The sequence below is a fragment of the Rhopilema esculentum genome, chromosome 19, assembly GCF_057945365.1.
Source record: "Rhopilema esculentum isolate cy_ngs chromosome 19, ASM5794536v1, whole genome shotgun sequence".
In the NCBI taxonomy this organism is placed as follows: Eukaryota; Metazoa; Cnidaria; class Scyphozoa; order Rhizostomeae; family Rhizostomatidae; genus Rhopilema; species Rhopilema esculentum.
In genome coordinates, this window is record NC_142833.1 from 4,992,276 (window position 1) to 5,014,826 (window position 22,551).

At 37.0% G+C, this 22,551-nt stretch overlaps 1 protein-coding gene across 1 annotated transcript; it reads right to left on the reverse strand.

The window, feature by feature from the left end:
* Positions 1-1,403: 1,403 nt before the first annotated feature.
* Positions 1,404-17,183, reverse strand: LOC135688191 (uncharacterized). Its single transcript, XM_065204922.2, has 14 exons — positions 16,814-17,183; positions 13,320-13,559; positions 12,610-12,765; positions 10,244-10,429; positions 9,347-9,438; positions 8,650-8,776; positions 8,202-8,354; positions 7,914-8,014; positions 7,605-7,693; positions 7,171-7,213; positions 6,903-6,964; positions 4,109-5,830; positions 2,554-3,269; positions 1,404-2,030 (listed from the first exon to the last, which is right to left on the reverse strand). Exons 1-14 carry the CDS (start codon positions 17,033-17,035, stop codon positions 1,881-1,883), a joined length of 4,059 nt encoding a protein of 1,352 aa, XP_065060994.2. The 5' UTR covers positions 17,036-17,183; the 3' UTR covers positions 1,404-1,880.
* Positions 17,184-22,551: the final 5,368 nt, after the last annotated feature.

Here is a 22,551-nt window from a genome sequence, read left to right on the forward strand (position 1 = left end):
ATCTAAAAAACTATGAAAAGTTGGCATTGTAAACCCTTCAAGTTCCTTTGTCCGAATTAAAGTTGATTGCAAGCTTTGTTCAAAACCTGAAATTCTTTTGTAGGTTTGGTAACTACAACAGCATTGCTTTTTTCGAAAGAGAAATCGGCTTTGTGGGCAAGCCTTTTTTATAGATAGGAGGACAATACCCCCATTGTTTTAAACAATAGATGGCCGCAGAGCCTAGAGAGCAATTGCCCCCCCCCCCCCCCCTAAGCTAGAACGTTGAAAGTACGTTTAAAAGGGCCCTGCACAACAGTGTATGAAGGGTACGTGAAAGATAACAGACTGTAATTTTGTTCCTAATATCATCGAAAACACAACGATTGTTCACATAACCGACATTGTATTCTAAGATAATGTCAACAACAAACTCTGTGATTATTCCAGTGATTAACGAAATTGAAAATTATAAGCTTACGATCATACAGAATTATTCATATCATTCAAAACTGCAAACTCTACCTTTGATACAACTATTGCTATACAGTGCTCAGACAAATTAATAGGCAATAAAAAATTAAATAATAAATTATGTTTAAAATTAATTGTAAAATCTCTTCAATCATTTTTGGAAACACTTTTTGCTGTTGTTGAATGAAATGCATAGGGCTTTTGTCCAAGGGCAACGATCACATCTGAAAATATGTCGTTTGGAATTGTCTGCTCAGGTGATGTGTTCTATATAGAATGGTAAGGCATACCATGTGGCAAATTGAGGACAATACACGTGGTTTAGTCGAATGTGTGTGCGTCTAACAAAAGTGCAAAATCATAGGAAAATAAAATAATTGCTTAGCATTCAAATACCTACAAAAATAATAACATTATTTACTCTAAATACGTTTCAAATATGATATGCACATACAATTAACTTCTAAACAATATTGGTGCACAATCAATTACAAGTTCAATAATCTCCTTTAAAATAAAAAATATTTCCTATACACTTATCAGATGCTATAAAACATTTGAATATTCGCATTGCATTTCAAGACGGCATTTTAAAGGTAACGAAAGAAAAACTATGCTTTATTTACAACGTTATCCAAAGCAACTAAACAAGAAGTAGAAGATCGCAGACGGGGAACATTAACTTCAAACCAAGACTTGTATTTTGAAAAAATATAGCTTTAAATCTAGGGCGAATCAAATGAAGTTATTAACAAATTGAATGCAAAAAGGAAATATTCCTATTTTCATCTTATATTGTTTCAATAATTGAAGTTTGAATTAAAGACGGGGAACATAAACTTCAAACCAAGATTTGTATTTTGAAAAAAATGAACTTTAAATCTAGGGCGAATCAAATTAAGTTATTTACAAATTGAATGAAAAAATGAAACATTCCTATTTTTATCTTATATTGTTTCAATATTTGAAGTTTGAGTGAACTTAAAACAGGAAGTTTAAAACAGAATTTTAAAAGTTAAAATTTGAAATCTGCAGAGTAGATAAAACTCTAAAACAATAAGAATTACCTGTAAACATAGTAAAACTAAATTTTGTGAAGATGTATAATACATCAAAGTCATCGATATTTTACTAATGGAAATGTAATATAAAATAAAATGACAAGTAACAATATGTTTTCCATCCAAATTTATTTATTTTTATGGTCCACACACACTTCGTAATAATAGATTGTAACATCTTAATTTATGGCTTATTAGGGCCATAATCCATAATTCAAAAATCTATCTAGTGTTTCACACTTGACAAAAAAGATTTGAACATCATTATTACTGCGTAACTGTATTTATATCTTTTAGATAAACTTGCTCTGCAGGACGAGCCTCAGCAAGATGGTTTCCCAAGTCACCCTTTGGAGGTCCACTGGCTCAAACTGGAGTTACAAAATGCAGAACATATCTCATCTTTTCTTCATCGTCATCATCTTCACTATTGGTGTTAATTGTAGACGCCTCGCTTCCACACTGACTTGAAGATGAGGCACCTGACCGAGTTTTGCTATCATCTTGCGTCGAGACCTTTGAAGTGATGAAAAAAATTAAAATTTCCAAGCAGACCATTCCAGGATAGATATGTTGATAAGTTGTTCCAGATCTCTACACAAAATTGCAAGAAAGGCTGTTTTCATAGTTGCTAATGTGTTTAATTAGAGGGCAGTGGGACACACAGCAAGAAAAGTCAAGAGCCCCAAAATTTGAAAATCCGGTCCTTATTGTATTTATACAAACTGATTAGCAAAATCGCGTGATTAAATGAGTTTAAAAATGAATAAAAAAATTCTCTCTCATTCTGGAACAAAAATAATGATTGTGAAAAACAAGCTCTCTTTGGTCAATTAGCAATGTTTTAAATAACATAGCCTGTCAATTAGTATTGGCTAAATCACATGATATGATAAGCAATAACTCAATCAATTAGTGAGTCAATTAGTTAGTCAAATCTCAAACCTATTAACAACCAAACAATGAAACAAAAACGTATAACAGAAAGCCTATGTTCCTTCTGCGGAAATATTTATCATGGTCCAGGAAAACACCTCACCTTTCCAGAAAGAAGACTTTTGATCCTCTGTAGCTTTGTTTTTCCAGTGCTTGGTTTGGTCGGACCAACTTTTTCCTTTTCAATCAAATCATTTTTGTCAGAAGTCGAAGCACCTAAGTCAGACGTCAGATCATTGCTTATTGTTGAAGCACATTCATAAACAACTCCACTTTCGTCAGGTTTCTGCTGGTCTTCAGTAGATCTATCAGGTTCAGTCTCATCAGTCTCAATCCCGATCACATCTTCTACATCGATGTTAACATAATCCGAGTCCTCACGCTGAAGCTGCATTTCAGACGGAATCCTTGGTGGCAGAGGAGGAGCTTCAGGATTTTCTTCTATTGAGCAAGGCGAACCAACTGTTGATTCAGCAGTGTTTGTATCGTTGCTCAAAGTAGAATCGTACAGCTCTGATTCAGAATCTTCATCCTGCAGCTTTTCTGCAGTCTTCTGCTCCTTTGCCACCGACAGTGCACCTGTTGTATGCCTTCGTGCCGACTTCTCCCGGTTCTTTCGTGGTGGCGGAACGGGAGTGTCTTCGCTCTGCGCTCGGCCAAACTTTGGGCTTCTTTGTCTTTGCGGACTAAGAAGGGCATTCAACAAACTCCGATTCTTTTCTGCTTCTTGGCAGTCCTGGTTCTGGCCCGAGCCATGTCTTTCACTGACCGGAACAAGTTCAGCAGTAGCTACCTCGTTATTGGAAGATTTAATGGGCTCTGGAAATGAAAGATCTAAATTGAACCGAGAAAGTGTTGACTACAGTTAACGTCTCAAACACTGTTGCAATCAAATGCAATCACACTTGCAATCACTGTTGCAATCACACTTGCAATCACTGTTGCAATCACACTTGCAATCACTGTTGCAATCACACTTGCAATCACACTTGCAATCACTAATTCGATCACGCTTTTGAAGTGATAAAAATTCACTATCAAACAAACATAAAAATAAAAAAGTTTTCATGATCTTCTTTTTGTCTGAATATCAACAAAACTCCCTGGTGGGACCGTCTTCCATAGATTTGGGTTCTAAGATCTGGGATTGTGTTTCATACCTAACGCTTATTTGTGCGCTTAGCATCAAAAGAGCTTCATTACGCTAAAAACCGGCCTTCAGTACCTGTGCCCTTATGAGAAACAACTTTATACAGACAAGCAACCTTCTAAAATCTTAAAAGCAATCTGATATCGGGAAAATTCGTGGCAGCTACCATTCATTTGCCTTCGTGCAGGCCATCATTCATGCGTCGTTTGACCGTTAAATTCATCATTAGTTAATGGCAAATACCGAATGGTATGATCATTATTATCACCATCGTAATGAAATAGGACTAGTGAAATAAACAAAGCAACGCAAGGAATCAGAACCTCATTCAAATATGGCGAAGAAAAACGTCATAACTCTTGAAACTACAATGCCCGCCAAAGCATGTTTTGGGACACCCTGATCATCTTCTGTACTCAACTGTGGGAATATATATATAAATAATAGATGTCAGCAATGAAGATAAAAAATAACAATAAAAACAAAACAAAGACATGTCAAAACCTACCACTATTGTCGTCATCCTCCTTGGTATGTTCCTGTCCATCCCAAATAGTGACATATTTGTTTTGCAACTTTTTATGAATAGGTGAATCATCGATTAAGTTACAATTCTGCGAATCACAGACTTCAGTCTGGACTTGCACTGTTCGTGAAGCACTACACTCGTTGCTATCTTTATCAAATTCGGTATTAGCTAACTCAACAATCGCTTCTTCGACGCCAATTCGACTTGAAGCTCGCATGTCCCCGTCATCAACCGACGAAGAGCACTCGCTTTCCGTTCGACTCGACTTCTTCTTCGGCAAAGGCGGCGGAGTATCAAGAGACGCGCGAATGTCGTAATTTTCGTAACTTGTATCTGGCGAAGTCCTAAAAAGTGCGTTTAAATCGTAGTTTTCATACGAAGATTCGGATGTCGCAGTTATACTGCTGCGGCTGAAATCGGGATTTTCATAGGAAGAAGAGGCCGATGACCGGCAGGTTTGAGAAAAATCAGTATTTTCATACTGCTCGACAGACCCTTGCTTGTACGTTCTTGGAGGTAGGACAACTGTTGGCACAGCCCCGCTGTCTTTACGATAAGTTCTTTCCGGAATCGTAATTGGTGTATTTTCGTAGGATTCCTTTCTTATATTACTTAATCTCCGAGTTACCACACTCTCCACCGTGCGGCGATAAGTCCTTGGTGGAACGGGGGCGCTACTGTCCAGCGACCGATAGGTTTTTTTAGGTAAAATTGGCCTAATGTCGATTTCTGCAGTCTGTTGTCGAAGAGGCAGGTTTTCGTAGCATAATTCACGAGACTGATTATTGATAGACGTTGATTTTATATGGCGCACCTCAAAATTCTCATATGCATCATGTTCAATGTTACCAGAATCAAAGGCGGCAGAACTCTCCCCCATAGTTTCGTATTGTTCCTCCGCAGTATCATCCGGCTTCATATACTCATAAATAAGGTTATCTGCAAATTGACTCGATATACCCTCTCCTCGCGTCACCGATTTTCGTTGCTTGTACGACCCAAATGATGATTTGCGCGAAAATTCGTCTTCAACTTCGCTTTTTTGTTTTCGTAGAGTTGACCGGATTACTTTCATCTCGTTTCTTGTGGTAGGAGCGGAGCTTGAAAGTACGCCACTAAGAGCAGTTTCAGCGGAAAGGGCTGAATCGTTAGAAGAAGCGTCTGCTTCGTAAGTATGGCATGGCAAAGACAACATCTGAGCTGCACAAGTCATTGTTGGAAACTCATTGACAGGATGTGAAGACATACGAGAAACCCCAGACGTACTTGGCCTATCAATTTCGCGGTTCGGAATCGAAATAGGGCGGGAATGAATGACTGGAGGGGAGCCGCTTTCCAAGACGACGTTTTCATACGGAATAGATTCCCCTCTCATCACAGTCGTATTTGCATATGAACCGATAGATTTATCGTCAACGCTGTTACGAGTTTCCGACCGCCTTGAAAAGAGCGAGGAAGAATCCTCTTGCGAACCGTAGTCGGATTCACTAACACCACGTACCGCCGACTCATCCTTATAGCTACTGGCACACGAGGGTCCACTTGATCCGACACCGGACGAAAACGTGCTTTGGCGTTTAAACGGGATATCCTTTGGTTTACTATGGATCACATTGTGTAGGTGTTTCGCTGGTGTCACTTCGGAACTAGAGTTACTTCCTGAGCTGCTTGAGCTGCCACGACTTGCAACCGAGAAAGAATCTGAAAAAAATGAGTAAAATGAGAAAAATGATTTCTCAGAAAGAATCTGAGAAATATCATACCATGCATAATGTCATCAGTAAGAGATTTTATAAAGCAACAGTTAGGATCTCCACCAATTTATATCGACAAACTAAAGTACAACTTACTGGAAAAAACAAAGAAATATCAAATATAAATCTTAACTTATAAGACCGATATATAGCTTTAAATACAGACTGCTATTCAAGCGTTGTTTTTGGACATTTAAGGATTAACAGTCCTGGAGGTTTGTTGTACTGTATTGCTGTATTGTTTGCAAGCTAGTTTTAGAAGGTAATTTTAGGACACTGAAATGCCATTGCTTATCGAGCAGTGTCCTGGTCCTTCCTTTTTATGTGACCGCATCTCGTGATTCCCACGCCTGGGATTATAAAGAACAGGCGACTCTTCTCACTCTGAGGGAATGTTTAGTCAGAGTAGGAACTCGAACCACGGACCCTTGGATGTCTAGTCAGCAACCCTAACCACCGCGCCATCCTCGCACCATGAAGGTTGGAATGACTGATCTTCTTGTCACCCCCCCCCCCAATTTTTGAGCGTTATTTTGACAGCTTCTACCGTCTCAGCAGCTTTAACGTAATTGGCTGCAGGTTCTTTATCGGATTTTCATAAACATGGATATACATTTAAAAACATTCTACATAGGTATACTTTAATCCTTTTTTGGACAAAATTGCCACTACCACAACAGCAAAACCCTTGTCATATTTTCAGATTTACTCCACCAATAGTGTTCAATTTTGAACCCCGTATAGGAAATAAGCATTCATCATGAAAACGACTCAAGGTAAGCTTATATGAGAAAACATTACCAGGGAAATAGTATTTCGCACAATATCTAAAAACACCAGCAAATCTATAGCTATTTATATACCACTTTAATTCTCTTCTTCTTTAACTCGTGCGTTCTTTTTCTTTAAACCAATTTTCATTAATTATGAATTCAGGATCGTCAGATCAATACGAAGAGCGAAGCAAAGAGTGGGAGTGTGTTGACTAAGGAAGTATTTTGATTAGAAAAGATTATTACCTGGTTCTAGTAGTCGGCCTCTTACTGAAAGTGTCTCTTTTCCAGATTTGCTTTTAGAGAGACTGAAGAAAAACAAATTTTTATCGTGATTAGGTAAGAGCAAGACCGAGATTTAAAGTCTACAAGAACAGCCAGCATGTACAAGAAACAGTCATATAAATACGTCTGGAGTCTCTGTCATAAACTAAAGCCAATTCATTGAAAAATTAACTGAAGTTTCAGAATAGGTATCTTTCACACAATAAGATGAAGTCTAAAAATCAATTACCTTCGATGACGTGTATTTGGAAGAATATCTGCCATTTTGTTGCCTGGAAAATGACGACATCAATTGTAAATAGTTATGAAGCAGTAAAAAAATTATTTGCAAATTAAAAACGCTTCGTTTCCTAGATAGTGATTTTTTAGTTTACAGCATTCCAGATGCTAAAAGAAAGGTTTACTAGAGAAGATCATATATACTCAACACACAAGAAACGAAGCAGCAAAATCTCACAGGCGTGTTGTAAGAGTAAACGACTAATAAAGACTTTAAATGTAATCACGACAGTTAAAGCAAAAACAGCCACGATTGCTGCAAATGTTTATCTGCTAAAGCAAACTAAATAACGTCTTCAGAATAAGACCTTAGGCAAAAACATTTTCGATCAGTCACAATAAGCTTCAAAAACGAAGATTGTGATATCATGAAGAAGACCTCACCTGTGGATGAACTAGAAAATAGATCGACGGGAATGTAACCAACTCTGCCATTTTTACGGTTCTGGGCTTTGACAAATGAACCACCATGGCTACAAAAAATATAGCAAGCGTTAGGTTTGGCTAGGTTTAGTCACTCACTTGAGGAATGTTTCAGACAAAAACAACAACTTCGCTGTGGGTAATTGACAACAAAGAAATGGGAAGTTCAGTCATGAGGCGTTTTGGTACTTAGAGAAAATTGGGGTGAAAAAGCAAGCTAAGAGTTTCATGTCTCTATTCACAGAATATGATCTAATGATAGAAGAATACCTTGACTCGATAATCGTCAGTAAATCACCGTTTTGAAATGAGATCTGGCTAGGAACATCAGTATGGTGATCAAAGGTTGCGCGAGTTTCCTTTGGTAGAACCTGCAATTTGCAAAAAATATAGTACATAGTTTGTTGTTTTCTACAAGTGACTGCAAAAAGAAGACCATGGTCTTCATCAAAAAGCTTGAAGTGTCCATCAGAGAGTATACAAGCTGCACAGCACCTTGTAATTAAATCCATGCTTTTGATAATAGAACAGAAGAAAGTTTAAAATGGGATAACAAACCTGTAGGAACATCTTTTCCAATGCCTCAAAGCTTGCCCGTTCTTCTGCATTGTCACACCAACAATGACTTTTTGTGATTCTATATATTTCGATAGGACAATGATCTGGTCTTTCAGGCCGAAGGAAATTCGGTGCATCGATTCTCTCAAGGATCTACGATGGAGAACCAGATTTCATTTGAGTTGAAGTAATTGCTATCACAAAAGCGGAATTCGGTTAGAAAACCTCAAAAATAAAAAATTTGAAAAAGAATGTTCACTTGTAACACAGGGATCTGCCGAGCCTTCCCTCCTCTACAAAACAACAGAGCGTTTTTGGAAATTCACTTGTTATTGCTCTATAATTTGCCCTTGGCTTCCCATCCCCCCATTTTCAACTTTGCTTCGGAACCCTTGTAAGAACAGTCATGACATTAAACGTAAAAGCAATGTCAACAAAGATTACATACCTCTGCTCCATTGAGTCCTGGCCAGGGCTCTTGTCCATATGAAAAAAGCTCTATCAAGGTAACCCCGAAGGCCCAGACATCACTAGCATGAGAAAACCTCCGGTATTTGAGGCATTCTGTTGCACACCTGCAATAAAGAAGGGAACAATTTTAGCCTAGGACGAGACGATGTAGAAATGATTGGTGCCATATGTTTTGAGCCTGGAAAGTACTTGATAATCTATGTCGAAATAGAAATTAAGGTGAGATCCCCATATGATATTTACATATGGAAGTGCTTATAAGTTAGAGCGCTTGTCATGGGCAACAGAATGTCTACTTTTTCATATGTGTTAAAAAATAAACAAAAATAAACAAAGACACAAGATGAGAACCTGCTAAATGATGCTTTAGCTTGGCCTAAATATCAAGTGGTTTATAGGGTCTGTCATTTCCAAATTACAGAAATAAAACCTTAAACAGGGATATTAGCGTTTGGTACCAAACTAGTATAAGCAAAAAAAGCCTTGAATAAATACATAATAATCTGCTATGTTTGGTCTTGAAAGAGAACATGAAGACAAATGAAACTCTTCTTATTCTTTAAAATGCACTCCTTGGTAATCTCTATGGAGGAGTTACTTCGGGTTGTATCTCCAGTGCTCAGAAAACCAATGAAATCATGAATGATAGGGAACAGACGAATCAGGGAACTTACCAAGCAAAGGGGACAAGTCCTTTGGGGTGCATGACATAGTAGTCTGCATCAGAAGGCAGAGCACGCATCAAACCAAAGTCACCGATCTTTATCTGGCAGAAAAGACAGAGAATGTCAACAAAAGGACAAGTCAGCAGACAGATCTGACACATAACATATGACAGATAATCACCGCTTACTAAGACATGACACATAAAAAGATGAATCAAACACAATTTTTCAGTTCTTAGAATTCGTAAGATTTCTTTGTGGTGAAGATACAAGAAAGACTCCTGGGTAACAAACTGCAGCACTGAAAAACTTGCTAGAAGAATTTTTTTAATGTTAACGCCACAGATATCTGAAGGGCAAACATATTTATAACTTCTCCTTAACTAAAGGTAAAAAACGCAATAAAAATATATTTCAAAAGACCTATAGCTCAATTATATATTTATGCTAAAAAAAACGATTTATTCATGCTAAAAAGTTTAATCATTTGGTCGACACCATATTGAAATTAGATTCTGCACCACACAGATTTGATATAAGAAAATGAGAGAATTTAAAACAGTTTGGTATCAATAAACAACTGAGTATAGATATTTCGTAGCGTAAACAACTAGCGTAGAGTTTTCGTTCTATGTTCTGATGTTTTATACTCTGAAGAGTGTCAGACAAAAAGGTTCAGTATACTCAAATAATGTGACTTCGTATCAAAGCAAAGGTTCCCTAAGCCTTATATTCTCGCTTTTTAGAGGAAAAAACTAATTTAAAATGGAGGAATACTAAAGATCAATCAACAAGAAAGTAATGGCCAGTAAATCTCGAGACAGAACACCATAAGGAAACTCATTGGAAAAAATTCGTTCAGAACAAGATCTTCCCAGGTAAGAAAAGCCTCGGATTCGATCTCACCTTTTCGTAGGAAACCAACAGAATATTCCTTGCGGCTAAATCGCGATGAATGAATCGGTTCTCTTCGAGATACTTCATCCCAGAAACGATTTGCACAACGAAACTGCACAGGATTGAGATCATGAATTTCTCAGGCTCTTTTCTCAACCGGGCAAGAAGAGATCCAACTGGTGCAAGTTCTGTAACCTAGAATTCAACAAACCAAAATGAACTTAAAGAAATGTCTCGAATCCGATCTCATGAGATCAAAGATTACGAAATCCAAAATTTGATTAAGATAAGGATTGGATAGCAATTTGATAATGCATATTAGTGGGCTAGGATAATGCAATCGACAGATAGAAATATACTTGGCTTAAAGGCAATCTGTCACGACGTTGATTGGTTATAAGAACAAAAAGATTTTTATTATTTCCAGTCCCCCTTTAATTTATCGCATTGAAAAAAATATGGCGGAGCGCTGGAATCGTGTTTAGGCTATTGTTCCAGCCATTGTTCTCGTTAACCAATCCACAACGAGACAGATTGCCTTCAAGCCATCTGCCAATCAATATTAGCCAATCAAGAAGTGTGTGACTGAAATCACACTTACTGATTGGTCAATTCTTGATTGAAAGACGGCTTGAAACCCTTTCGTATCTGTCGAATGCTGACTGAGACTGACCTGCATTAGACAAATAACTTCTAAAGAACGAGGAAATAGAAGTAAACACGGAACTAGTACAAAAACAAAAGCCGAAACTAGTCAACCTTAATCAGTTTTGATCGTTTTAATTATCGTGTACACAAGATAGAAATGCTAAAAGATATCTTAATTAGAGCTTGGGTCTTCTCTTATCTACTTTTGCTTAGGCCATTAATACACGTTTAAATTCTCTTCCTGTTAATGATATTAAATAGCACTTTATGGCTAAAAATCAATATTAACAATTAACTCAAACAAGGCATTCAATGCGGTTTCTATTTCACATAGAGTCACGCAATACACCTCAGGATAAACTGGTCTCTGGATAAACTACTATTTTAATAATGAATACTGTAGATAGCTTCTATCACTACCGTATTTGACTCATATGATACGGTAATAGTTGAAACAATTGAGAAATGCAGCTTTGCATCAGAGGCTTTGGAGAACATTACCAGTACCGGCTCTAGCCCGGGTTAAAGGGGTCCGGTACCACGCCTTTTGACCACGCCCTTATTCCCATGGCAACCATTTTCTCTTGTAGGAAACACAACATCCCATGTCTCCCAAGAAATGTAATTTAATTTACCGTTGGCAATGGACGCTATAGAGTTATAAAGAGTTCTAAAGAGTTCTCAGAGAATCAAAAGGACCAGCTTTCTGAAAAGTGGGGGGGGGGGGAGGGGGGTCATGACTCTGCCACTGAATAGTACTGAGTCTAAAATATATCAGTGTACTCAGATTGAAGAGCAGGATAACTCAATGCATGTAATCATTGAAGGCCCTCATTCCCTGCTTTCAAAGGCCCCTCCAGAATCCCAGGTTTTCATAATTTGGGCTTAAGACTAAGGAATGATTCAAAGGTGGGCTTGCATGCTTTATTTTCTACCCTCAACCCAAATTTCAACGTTTCATGATAAGGAAAAGGGCATTTCTGTAAAAAGAAACAGATGACATCTTTAATTTGTTTCAAGAAGGAAGGAGAATGTACTCTCTGCGAATTTGATTAAATTATTTTGACCCAATACCAAATATATCTTCAGCTTCTTGATGACCATATCATACAATCTAAACAGTGACAGACACCAGGGGGGGGGGGTGAGGTGAGGCAGTTGATATTTTGGAGGACAATAATCTTTTGATCTAAGGCAATGTGAAAATGTGACATCATCTTATCAAAACAATAGACTTGCCCCCCTCCCTCTGCATCAATATTTGACTAAGTGTCCACCACTGATTCTAAAGTGCAAAATGGGGGTAATTAAGGGTAAAATGTATTATTTTTATGTCCAATGCACTTAGAAACTCCAGAAGAACTCCTAAAGAATAACAATTGATGATCATGATTTGCACTATCAACTTAAATAAGTTGTAAGAAGGAAGCATTCATTCATTCATTCATTCATTGCAACAGACTTTAACAGAAATGCCAAACATTTATTCATTACACCTGGATTTGACCAACACCTTATGAGTACATTAAGGGTTTATAAAATATATTCTTTCACCAATGGAAGGGAAATACTTTCACAAGCAGTAAGGACTCTTATCAGGAAAAATGTACATGGGAGGACAAAAAATTTTCCACTCAAATACAAGCAACCACTTGTACTATATCAAGGTGTAATCCAAGAAAGAATTTCATCATTTTTGAAAAGTTTGTAGGCAACAGTAAACATACCAGCATCATTGGTGTAGTGAGGACAATTCCATACAGCCTTATGAGGTTAGGGTGGTCAAGTTTACTCATGGCATTTGCTTCCTTGATGAATTCACCTTGTAGCAGAACAGTGGCTTCATCATGATTTGGCTTAAGACATTTTACTGCAACATTTACCTGAATAAGGTGATAAGAAAATTGATTTAGCAAAAAGTAATTCCTGATTCCAAGACAAACCAGCTTTATAAACACCCACAAACCCAATCAAGGGTACTTCAAAACCAATATAGGATATGGGCAGAAACAAAAATGGCAAGTCTCTGAAGCAAAATTGGAAAATCTATGCAAAAGTGTTCAACCTACTTACTTTCATATACAAACTGTGAGACACAATTAATCAAATACAGTTAAGATGGTGCAAGTTCGATTTTTTGGAAATGGAAGTGTAAAGCCTTCTGGAAAATGAAATATGGCTTTTAATAGTAATACATAAATATAGCAGTTCAGGGCATGTGGTAAACCCTGGTATTTATTAACTAAGGGTGCCATGGCCTGTTAAATCTTATTAATAGGTGGTATGATGACAATTTCTATAAACTTCAATGCTTTTCAATACTAACATTTAGCTATAATTTCCTGTTCCTGTTTGAACACATTTGCAGCCTTGCAAAAAATTAACAACAACACAGATGCTATAGCAAATGAGTGAAATAGGTTACAGCATCATTTACCTTTAAACCTTTGTCTGATGTCCAAACACCTTTTTTCACATAACCAAATGCTCCTTTCCCAAGGAAATCTCCTAAGACAAGGTCTTTCTGTTGTATCAAACATTTAAGGCCTTGCTGTATGTTGTTGCGAGCAACCAAAAGCGGATTGTTACCATCTAATGGTTGTTGGCATTCTATGTTCAGATCTTTAGGAGGTGAAGCTGACTGTCTCCCTTTTTCAGAATCTTTTTTGATAGACTTCTAAAAATGCAAGAAAGAAAAATGTTTATGCATGGCTGTTTTCAAATGGGTTCAATAAATGCATAATGCAGTGATTTAACAGAATGTATATGATAGAGAAAATATGATGCATAATTGGAGCAATATTTTTGCTAAATTTGTACCTTATTTCTAGAGCCCAGAGAGGAAGTTGGCAGCAAAGTAAAAAAACCAAACAAAAATATTGATTTTTGAACACAGGCTCTGGCAGCTAATTATAAAATTTTGGTTTGGGTACTGGGATGGTGAATTCTCTATAGTATCACCAAGAAACCTTTAAAAGGTGAGCAAACTGGTGGCTTTTGACCAAATACTTCTGCCAACATGAACTTACTCCTGGAGATTATAAGTAAATATATTTGCCATAGAAACCAGGGGCGGCGGGCAGTGTTATTACCGTTATTACTGTAATAACACTTTTTCCAAAGTCTTTATCAGTTTGGTGCATTCATCTGCTAGACACAACCAATGACGTAGAAATAATATGGTATCTGTCCTCTATTCATCTGAAGGGGATGATAATTACCTGCTAATCCTTAACCACAGGAAGCCTATTTTGTTTTTCAATGGTATTTCAAAATCGTTCAAAGCTAGTTCGAGGCTCCCGGTCTCATTATTACTTTCGCGTTTCTAATAACGGAAACAGCAAAGTCTTTGTCACGGGACTCACCGATGACGTAAAATTCAATTGTTCTTAGTCCTTGAAATAAAGGAGCCTAGCAGCCCCGTTATTACTTCTGGGATTCTAATAACGCGGCCATTTACCTTTTGCCAGTGCTGTTTTATGATTTTGCTTGTAAGTTAGCTGTTTCAAAATGAATCGTGTTGTGAAAGATCAAGTGAATGACCATCGTCTGGGTGTTCAAAGTGTTATTATTTTGTATCTCTAATTATTTTGAAACAGGTGGAATTAACTCATTAGCAACGTCTCGAACTGAAAGACCGTGCCAGATATATCTCGTCATGTATTTTTCTATAATAAATTTTTAGCCTGCATCCTTTCAAATTTTATTTGTACATTTGTAAACTGCAGCTATTCAAAATGTTGCAAGTTGCTTATGTAAAGGCATTTGAAATGAACGATGAACTGAACTGAACCTTGAATGTGTTCAGAGGGCTTTCACGCAGTGGTTTCCGTTATTACAATCGCGATTCTAATAACGGGCCCACATGGTGGCTCAGAGGAAGGGGCCGCCAAATATTTTTCACGACTAATCACCACTCGAAAGCCCTTCAGACAAATGTTACAGCCCTCCAGTTTGTTTAAAAAGACCAACAGGAAATCAGGCTCTTCATAGATTTCTTTTTGATATGCTAGCAAGGAAGTATCTGCATTTATTTTCTAGGAGATACAGCACTAAAATTGCCAATTAACTTAAAACTCAGCATTCGCTCAGATTCTTAGTTGCTTACAAAAATGTGTATACCCGACCAATTTATGTCTTTAGTGACTTTTTGTTTGTTGTTTAGAGTCAATTGAAGATATGCATATTTCCCCAACGTATGGCTGGGCCAAATTGGGGGGGGGGGGGGTGTTGCAAAACCCCTATACCCCTCCAGCTGAGGAGGTTCAAAATTCCTTCATAAAGAAATTGTTAATTTTCCTTTTTCATGCATTTTCCATACGTTTGAAAAAGTAATACCAAAAAAAATTTACTCCCAGCCGCCCCTGATAGAAACCCATAGCTTCATGACACCATTACATAAGGAAAGGACACTTGTCATTTTAATTTCTAATATAATGATTTTGATTCAAAATAGACAATAAACCAACAACTGGGCAACAGCGTGAATCATTTTGAACTGCTGGACAGGAGAGCATAATGCCAATATATAATGCATAAGACAACACTAAATCTGTCCTATGCTGAAGCTGAGTCATTTTTTGTGTGCAGCTGGGTTTACAAACGACAAGCTCTGAAAAAATTAGTCCAGAGCTTTGATATGCTATTTTTATCAAATATATTTAAACCAGCTGAATTGTTTAATGAAATTCTTAATTTACTTTCAGCAAAGATAAAAGCATATTTCTAATATTTTAAGATTCAGTGTTGTACAATTTTTTATGAGTGTAATTCCATTTAATAGTAGTAAATAAGTAACACCACAACGTGACAAGAATGAACAACAACACAGAAATCAGTAATAGGTAATATTTTGCCCAGTACGGAGTCCGTCGAGCAGATCGGTATTGTGGCCTCTCCTTTACTCACAATTCACCCATAATCCCATTTGTCTAAATATACAGCCCCATTAAGCACCCCCTATAATGATACTTTGGCTGCTTGGCCCCCTCTTAGGTCCAAAACTTGTCCGAAATTTTGTCATGGTGAAATTTTCTGGTTAATGTGTATAGTATGTAAATGTATAAACTTTAGATTATTAGAACTTGACTTTATACATAAATAATAAAATAAACCCTAAGAATGAAAAAGGAAATTAACTTTAAATACAAACAGTATGCAAAATCATTTATCATAATTTGCAATTGTATTTGGGACTAATTGATGAATAATCTGAACTGAAACTGAATCACACCTATGACCTGTCTGTTGACAATAACAATTTAACAACTAATTTAAGAAGGAATACAACTTGCTAAATCCATCATTCATTTGTGGCCTGAACTCATTCAATAATAATAGAATCAAATAATTAGAGTTTAAAATTACACAATGCAGATTTGTTTATTTGGAACACGGTTTAAACACGTTGCGGATGAGATATGATTTCCATATCCTGTTTATAATTTAATTCCATCATGTGAATATATTTTCGAGTCATACGAAAAGGATTACGGTACCGATTTAGTACAGACTGTAAAATCGTAGACGTCGTACAAAACTATTAAGATTGCGCAAAAAATCAGCGATTACGCACTAAAAAAATTTCTGATACCAGTTACTGTAGATATGAGGTGGCGTTACTAGGCCTTGTCGACATGCATTCAAAATATTTCATTCATTAGCAGGTTTCTACTACGCAACGTAAACAATCGACGTATTCTATGATTTTCGAAGGCTTGGCCTATCGAAACTGAAGCTTCTTAGTATTATTGCAAAAACAATACAAAAATCTTAACATAATGAAAATACATGGCAACTGTTATCCAAAATAAAAGAATATTTTTGGTTTGGTAATAACCTGGCCATGCATGATCGGCATTTGTAAAGGTATGGCGGGTAGCACGCTAAACAAAACGTGTGTCACGCTAAAAGAAACTAGAAATCACAAACCTTAAAGAACGATTTAAAAGACTGTCTTTTTGATTTCTTCAAATGTCCAAACAATCTCCTCTGTTCAGGCTTTGACATGCCGATCTCAATCAAGTCTGTGTCCTCCACATGTTCGAAATGGGAAACCCTTGTAACGTGCAGCTTCCGCACGATCGAATCATAAAATTGGTCAAGTTGTATCTCCAATAAAAATTCATGTAGCTTTTCTTCCTCTGAGCTCATTATCCTGAAACACGTTTAAGATTATACTAGTTGCATACGTTAGGTCATTTTTCGACCAAAACAACCGATCGACTGTATATTAGTCTACTTCTTGGCGCGTTGTGTGAATTCTTGTAGCCCTTTGGATTTCTCTCTTTGTTTAGATCGAATTCATTCAACCGTGTACAGATTACAGCGAAAGGAGGCCTCTACACAAGACGGGGGTGCGTTGTACTATCAACATGAAACCTGCAATGAGGTGAATTGGACTGGGAAAACCCATTCACTTCAACGACTTTTTGTGGTCTCAAAAAAGCTGGAAGACGAAACCTCTGATCCCAAAAAGGATCACTGTCACTGAAAAATGAAACTGTTTACCCATGGTCATAATCATTCTGGCTCAAATGTGGCCTTCACCTTTTTTCAAACCGAAGCATGTTTTTCGTAAATTTTCAGTTTCTGGGAAAATATTGATTAGTTTTTATTCCGACAGACATTTTTCGATTGCGCAAAGTACAAAGTCTTTAACCTTTAGAAACTGACAAAATTTCAAAAATAAACTGATCCCCCTCCATTTGTTTATGCCAAAAACCCCTTTATGTTTTTGGCTGATGTTTCCTGAGAAGTTCTTGTTGAGGGTTCGTTGTTCTTATAATAGCTATGCAACCTTGTTCCCCCATATTATATTAGGGACCATCGTATAGCTTCCAATCAGACCCTCAATTGTCTTTTATGTGTTCTTAAACTTTTCTAAAGGTAAAGACAAATGTATGTTATCAATAATGATTATAGTAAAATTCGTTGTTAGCTTCGAAAATATTATACATTGATTTAGGCCTACCTCAGATTGATTGAATTTCCAGTTACTGTTTAGAGAATAAAACAAATAAAAATTCAGTTCAGGGGTGATATCACCAGGGGTTGAGGCTTTTATCAACTGATGCCATATGCCATATGAAATTGATGTAAAACTTATTGGACAACTTGGAAACCAATCATTTTCAAAGTCCTAGCAAAGAGGTGTAACATTTTGATTACTTCGATATAGCTTGACATGGCATGCTCCCCCCTCTCTCCCAACTATCAACTCGCAGGATGACAAAAACTAGTTCAAAAAATTGTTAGCATCTTGTAAAAGGGTGTTGTGTTCAAAGGTGCCTACTAACAACTTGGCTCTGAGCGTGAGGTGTCTACCCGCTGAACAGCATTTCCGCACAGCAAATTCAGCAGAGATTGTGCTTTTGGGAATCACTTTTGTGTATAACCCTGTATGCTGGATTCCATATAGGTGATAATATTGCCGTAGTACTTGTTCTATAATCTATGAATTTTTTCTATTTCACCTTCACAAAAACTCCTGGAATCCTTGACAGGTAAGATTATTACAAAGACTAGGTAAGATTATTACAAAGGGCTCATACTTAACTTACCCTTCTGTTTATTAAGCATCAGCTGCTGCACAGGTGAAAGATCCTGAAACGAAATAAGCGGCTCAAAAAAATCAGCCACTTGCACAAATTGGATTCGATGAAACACGAGGAGGAAAGCAAAGATTGCCTTCGCAAGAGGAGGTTCATGAGTAAAGTTCATAAGGAGGACAGAATGTTTTCCCGGAAATCTCGGACTTGATGGTTGCATTGCTGTTTGCAGGGGGGGGGGGGGGGCTTAGGAGCGCATTGAAAAGTGGTAGGCTGCGACGATAAAGGGAAATGTTTATTGTAGTGGTATTGTAGAGACATCTACAAGGCACACATTTTATATATAAAGGCGGGTTTCCACTTTATTCGCTGAGTGTCGCCTTAAGGAGAAAACTAAGACAGGAACTCTATTTACGGAAGTCCCACCGAACGCTGTATAGCAATTTAAATACAATAACAAGATTACAAAATTATACTTTCTTGTTTATGGTACCCAGGGTGTGGGTTATTGTGCCTCCGTGCAACCCTGGCTCCTAGTTTAATGAAAAGGCCCCACTCCCCTTAGGAAGCTACCAACGTGATTTTAATTTTCTTACTGTCATTTTGTGAGGTGGTCATAGAATATTGCCTCCGGTGGTATTCTCGTTGTAATCTTTGAGGGGTAAATCACGCCGCGGAAGTCTCTTAAAGCTTTGGTGGGAACCAATTGTTGTGTTTTATCTGAAATTCCCATGAAATCCTTTAGTGTTGATGAAAATCTCGTACTTTTTTTACAAGAGTGCATTGCCCTCGATAATCTTTTCAGTTTTTCTATGGCCTACGGGGCGAAAATTTTAAATTTGTTCTGTGAATTTTTATTGATATAAAAAACCCCGTTTTGAATGCCCATTGTATGGAAGTAATGTAGGCAAAGTGGCGGGGATTATAGCCCTTGGGGGCAAGGGGCCAGTAAAAATTGACTGCTTTAGATCTTTAGATTTTTAGATCTTTACAACTGTTAGTTTCTACAATTTTGTCAGGGTTCATCGGGGTAGAATTGGGAATCGGGGTTTCTTTGTTAAAACCCCCGTCCTATTGCTGTTCGCTTGAGAGCGCCCTGGCTTCCTGGAAATAATTTGCCCTTTTGTAAGAGGGTGACTCCCGTTATAAGGAAGTGCGCAAGCGCTTTAGGGCCTGATATCATTAAGGAAATCCGCTTTCATTTTCACAACGTGTAAAGCTATGGATTCATCGACATAGTCCCGCGCCAAACTCAAAGGATTCATCATACCCACAACAACAGAGTTCCGAGATGTGACGTCATGAAACTATTTATCTTTAGAATTTTCCCTCTGCAAATGCAAAATCAATTAAATCTGTTGCAATATAACAGAGGATGTGGATGAACTGGGCTTTGCTAATGGAATACTAATCCTTTTAATAAGAATTAATCGAATTGACAATATGTACTGAAAAATTATATATTTTGAGCCAAGAATTACACTTTTATTATTCTTAAACGATACAGCAGGTATATTTTTGAAAGTATCGGGCAAAAAAGTTAACATCTTTGCTACTGTTTTTCCCACTATGAAAAAACACAAACAGAAAAATAAATGCAGCTCTTCTGCTAAGAGGGGGAAGGTTCTTTGTTGAGATAGAGGATGCTCGCTCAGGGTACCTGTTGGCTTTAGAACTTCAGCAAAAAACACCTCTTTGGGAAAGCCACATGTTCAAGTTCTTTTTGAGTTCATAAAATGCTCGAAAACTTTTTGGGTCTCAAATTCTAGCTATTGTGCTGAGGGGGAGGGGGATACTCGGGTCCCTTTTGCCGCGACAAGGTGAGCCATCCTTTTTCCCGATAAGTCTGAAAATTTTCCAACTACATGGCAAAAACTAATCGTTTTTACAATTAAACTTTTTTCAAGAAGTGTCACTGAACCCACATTCCACAGTACCCTGGGTGCCAGAGCCTCAGAGAGTCAAAGGATGAAGAACGGGGAAGGAATTGCGAAGGAGTAACCAGGGTAATTCCACAGTTGTGACGGTCTTGTCTTTATATGGCTAGTAAAAATTTGGGGATGTCCCTTGTCTACCACAAACCCAAAAAAGAGAGGGCTTAGAATTTAAAAAAATAATTTAAAACATGTTGACAGTTTTCTTTCTTTCTTTATTTAAAGTTGGTACAATTTCTAGCTATGCATACAAGCTAATCAAAACCAACTAATTTAAATTACCAACGCAAAATATAAATCAAATATAACCGATGTTGCTAACGTGTTCCTTGCAAAGATTACAAGTACAATTAAACGATGTAAATTCTGAGATTTTTTTCTCGAATATTGATAAAGTAGGGGAGTACTTTTTCTCATTTGGAACTGAGTTCCATATTTGGCTACATCTGTATGATACGGTATTAAATCCATATATTTTATAATGTGGCTCCGCTGTTTTGAATTGGGAGTTTCTTAAGTAATATGGACATTCATTTGTGGAAAATATTTCATCCATAAAAGGTGGATTCAATCCGTTAAATGTTTTGTAAATTTCTATTGCAAGATATTGTAAATTTTTCTCATGAGAAGTTATTGTTTTATTCTTTATTAAAAGTTATTCAAAAGTTGATTCATAATCATCATGAGCTATTCTCATTGCTCTTTCATGAATCCGGTTTATCCGGTTATTACTTTTCCTACTGCAAAACATCCAAATAAGAGGACAATAATTAAAATATGATAACATGAACGTTTGCATTAAAAGAATTCGCTTAGATTTGTCCATATACGAAGCAATCCTGGCTAGAGCGTTGACCTTTTTACCAGCTTCTTTACAAAAAACTTTAATATGTTCTTCTAATCTAAGTTGAGTGTCTAGTGTTACTCCCAAAAGTTTAACATTCTTACTTTCTATTATAGTAGAACCATTTATTTGAATTTTAGATTCCTTTTAATTGGATCGATTGGCTTTAAATGTTATAAGCTTGCTTTTATCGTCATTGAGCACCAACAAAATTTCATAAAACCATTTATTAAGAATAGCGGCTTCCGATTCTAAGTCGTCAGTTAGTTCATTCATATCAGTACTTGACAGCCAAATTGTATTATCATCTGCATAGTTGCATAAGTTGCTTTTGTTCAAATGCAGAAAAATATCATTTATGTAAATATTGAAAAGCAACGGGCCTAAGATTGATCCTTGAGGAACTCCTTGCTTTGTTGAGGAACTCCAATCACTAAAATCTGAGTTTATGTTTACTCGTTGTACTCTTTTATTTAGATAACTATACATTAATTCCATTGTGTTGTCGCTGAAGCCATAAGATTTCAATTTGGCTAGTAGAAGTATATGGGGTAAACAATCAAATGCTTTTGATAAATCCATAAGCACTGCACCAGCCACATCTTATTTACGTTCGCACAGTGTTCTGCTCCCTCTTATTTACGACATATGCTACCGAAGCAGCCAAAAACTGCATTACACTTAGCAACGAGGAAACTTCTCGATTGCAGAGCAATAGAGGAAACATGTATTAATAGTGGTGTCACTGCTTTCAGAGCCATCAACATTACACACGACTAGAACTGTACACAGATGATAATTGATAACGATAAAGAAGACAATTATCAATAGTGCTTTATTCACTATTTCAAATTGTTATTTCTACCATCAGTTTACCTTCTGTATAGACAGTCTATAAACTGAACAATACACATATGCTTACTTGTTGTCCAATGAATAATTGACAAATGCATGATAATTGTTCACATTTGAAGAGAACAGTAACACCCCCGTCTAGGAATTTCATTGTAAATCATTCACAATTTTAACCCAGAGTCTCAGCCAATCAAAATACAGATTCCAAGTTCATTGATAACTTCGTGAATTTTCTCAGCATTAATGAGACTCACGAACTGATTCTCAGCAGGCTGTCTAAACCATGTATTTGCTGATAAATTCATAATAGGATCACCTGTTTGTTGCAAGAAAAACCATATCTATATATACGTTTCAATCCAGACGATACACCAGCTGCTCTTGAAGTTGAATTCGAGATCATTCGATGTGAGTCACGATACACGTGCAAAAGTGGGCGTTGGTAAAAACATTAATGTTTATTATTTATCATTAGAGTTTGTTCAG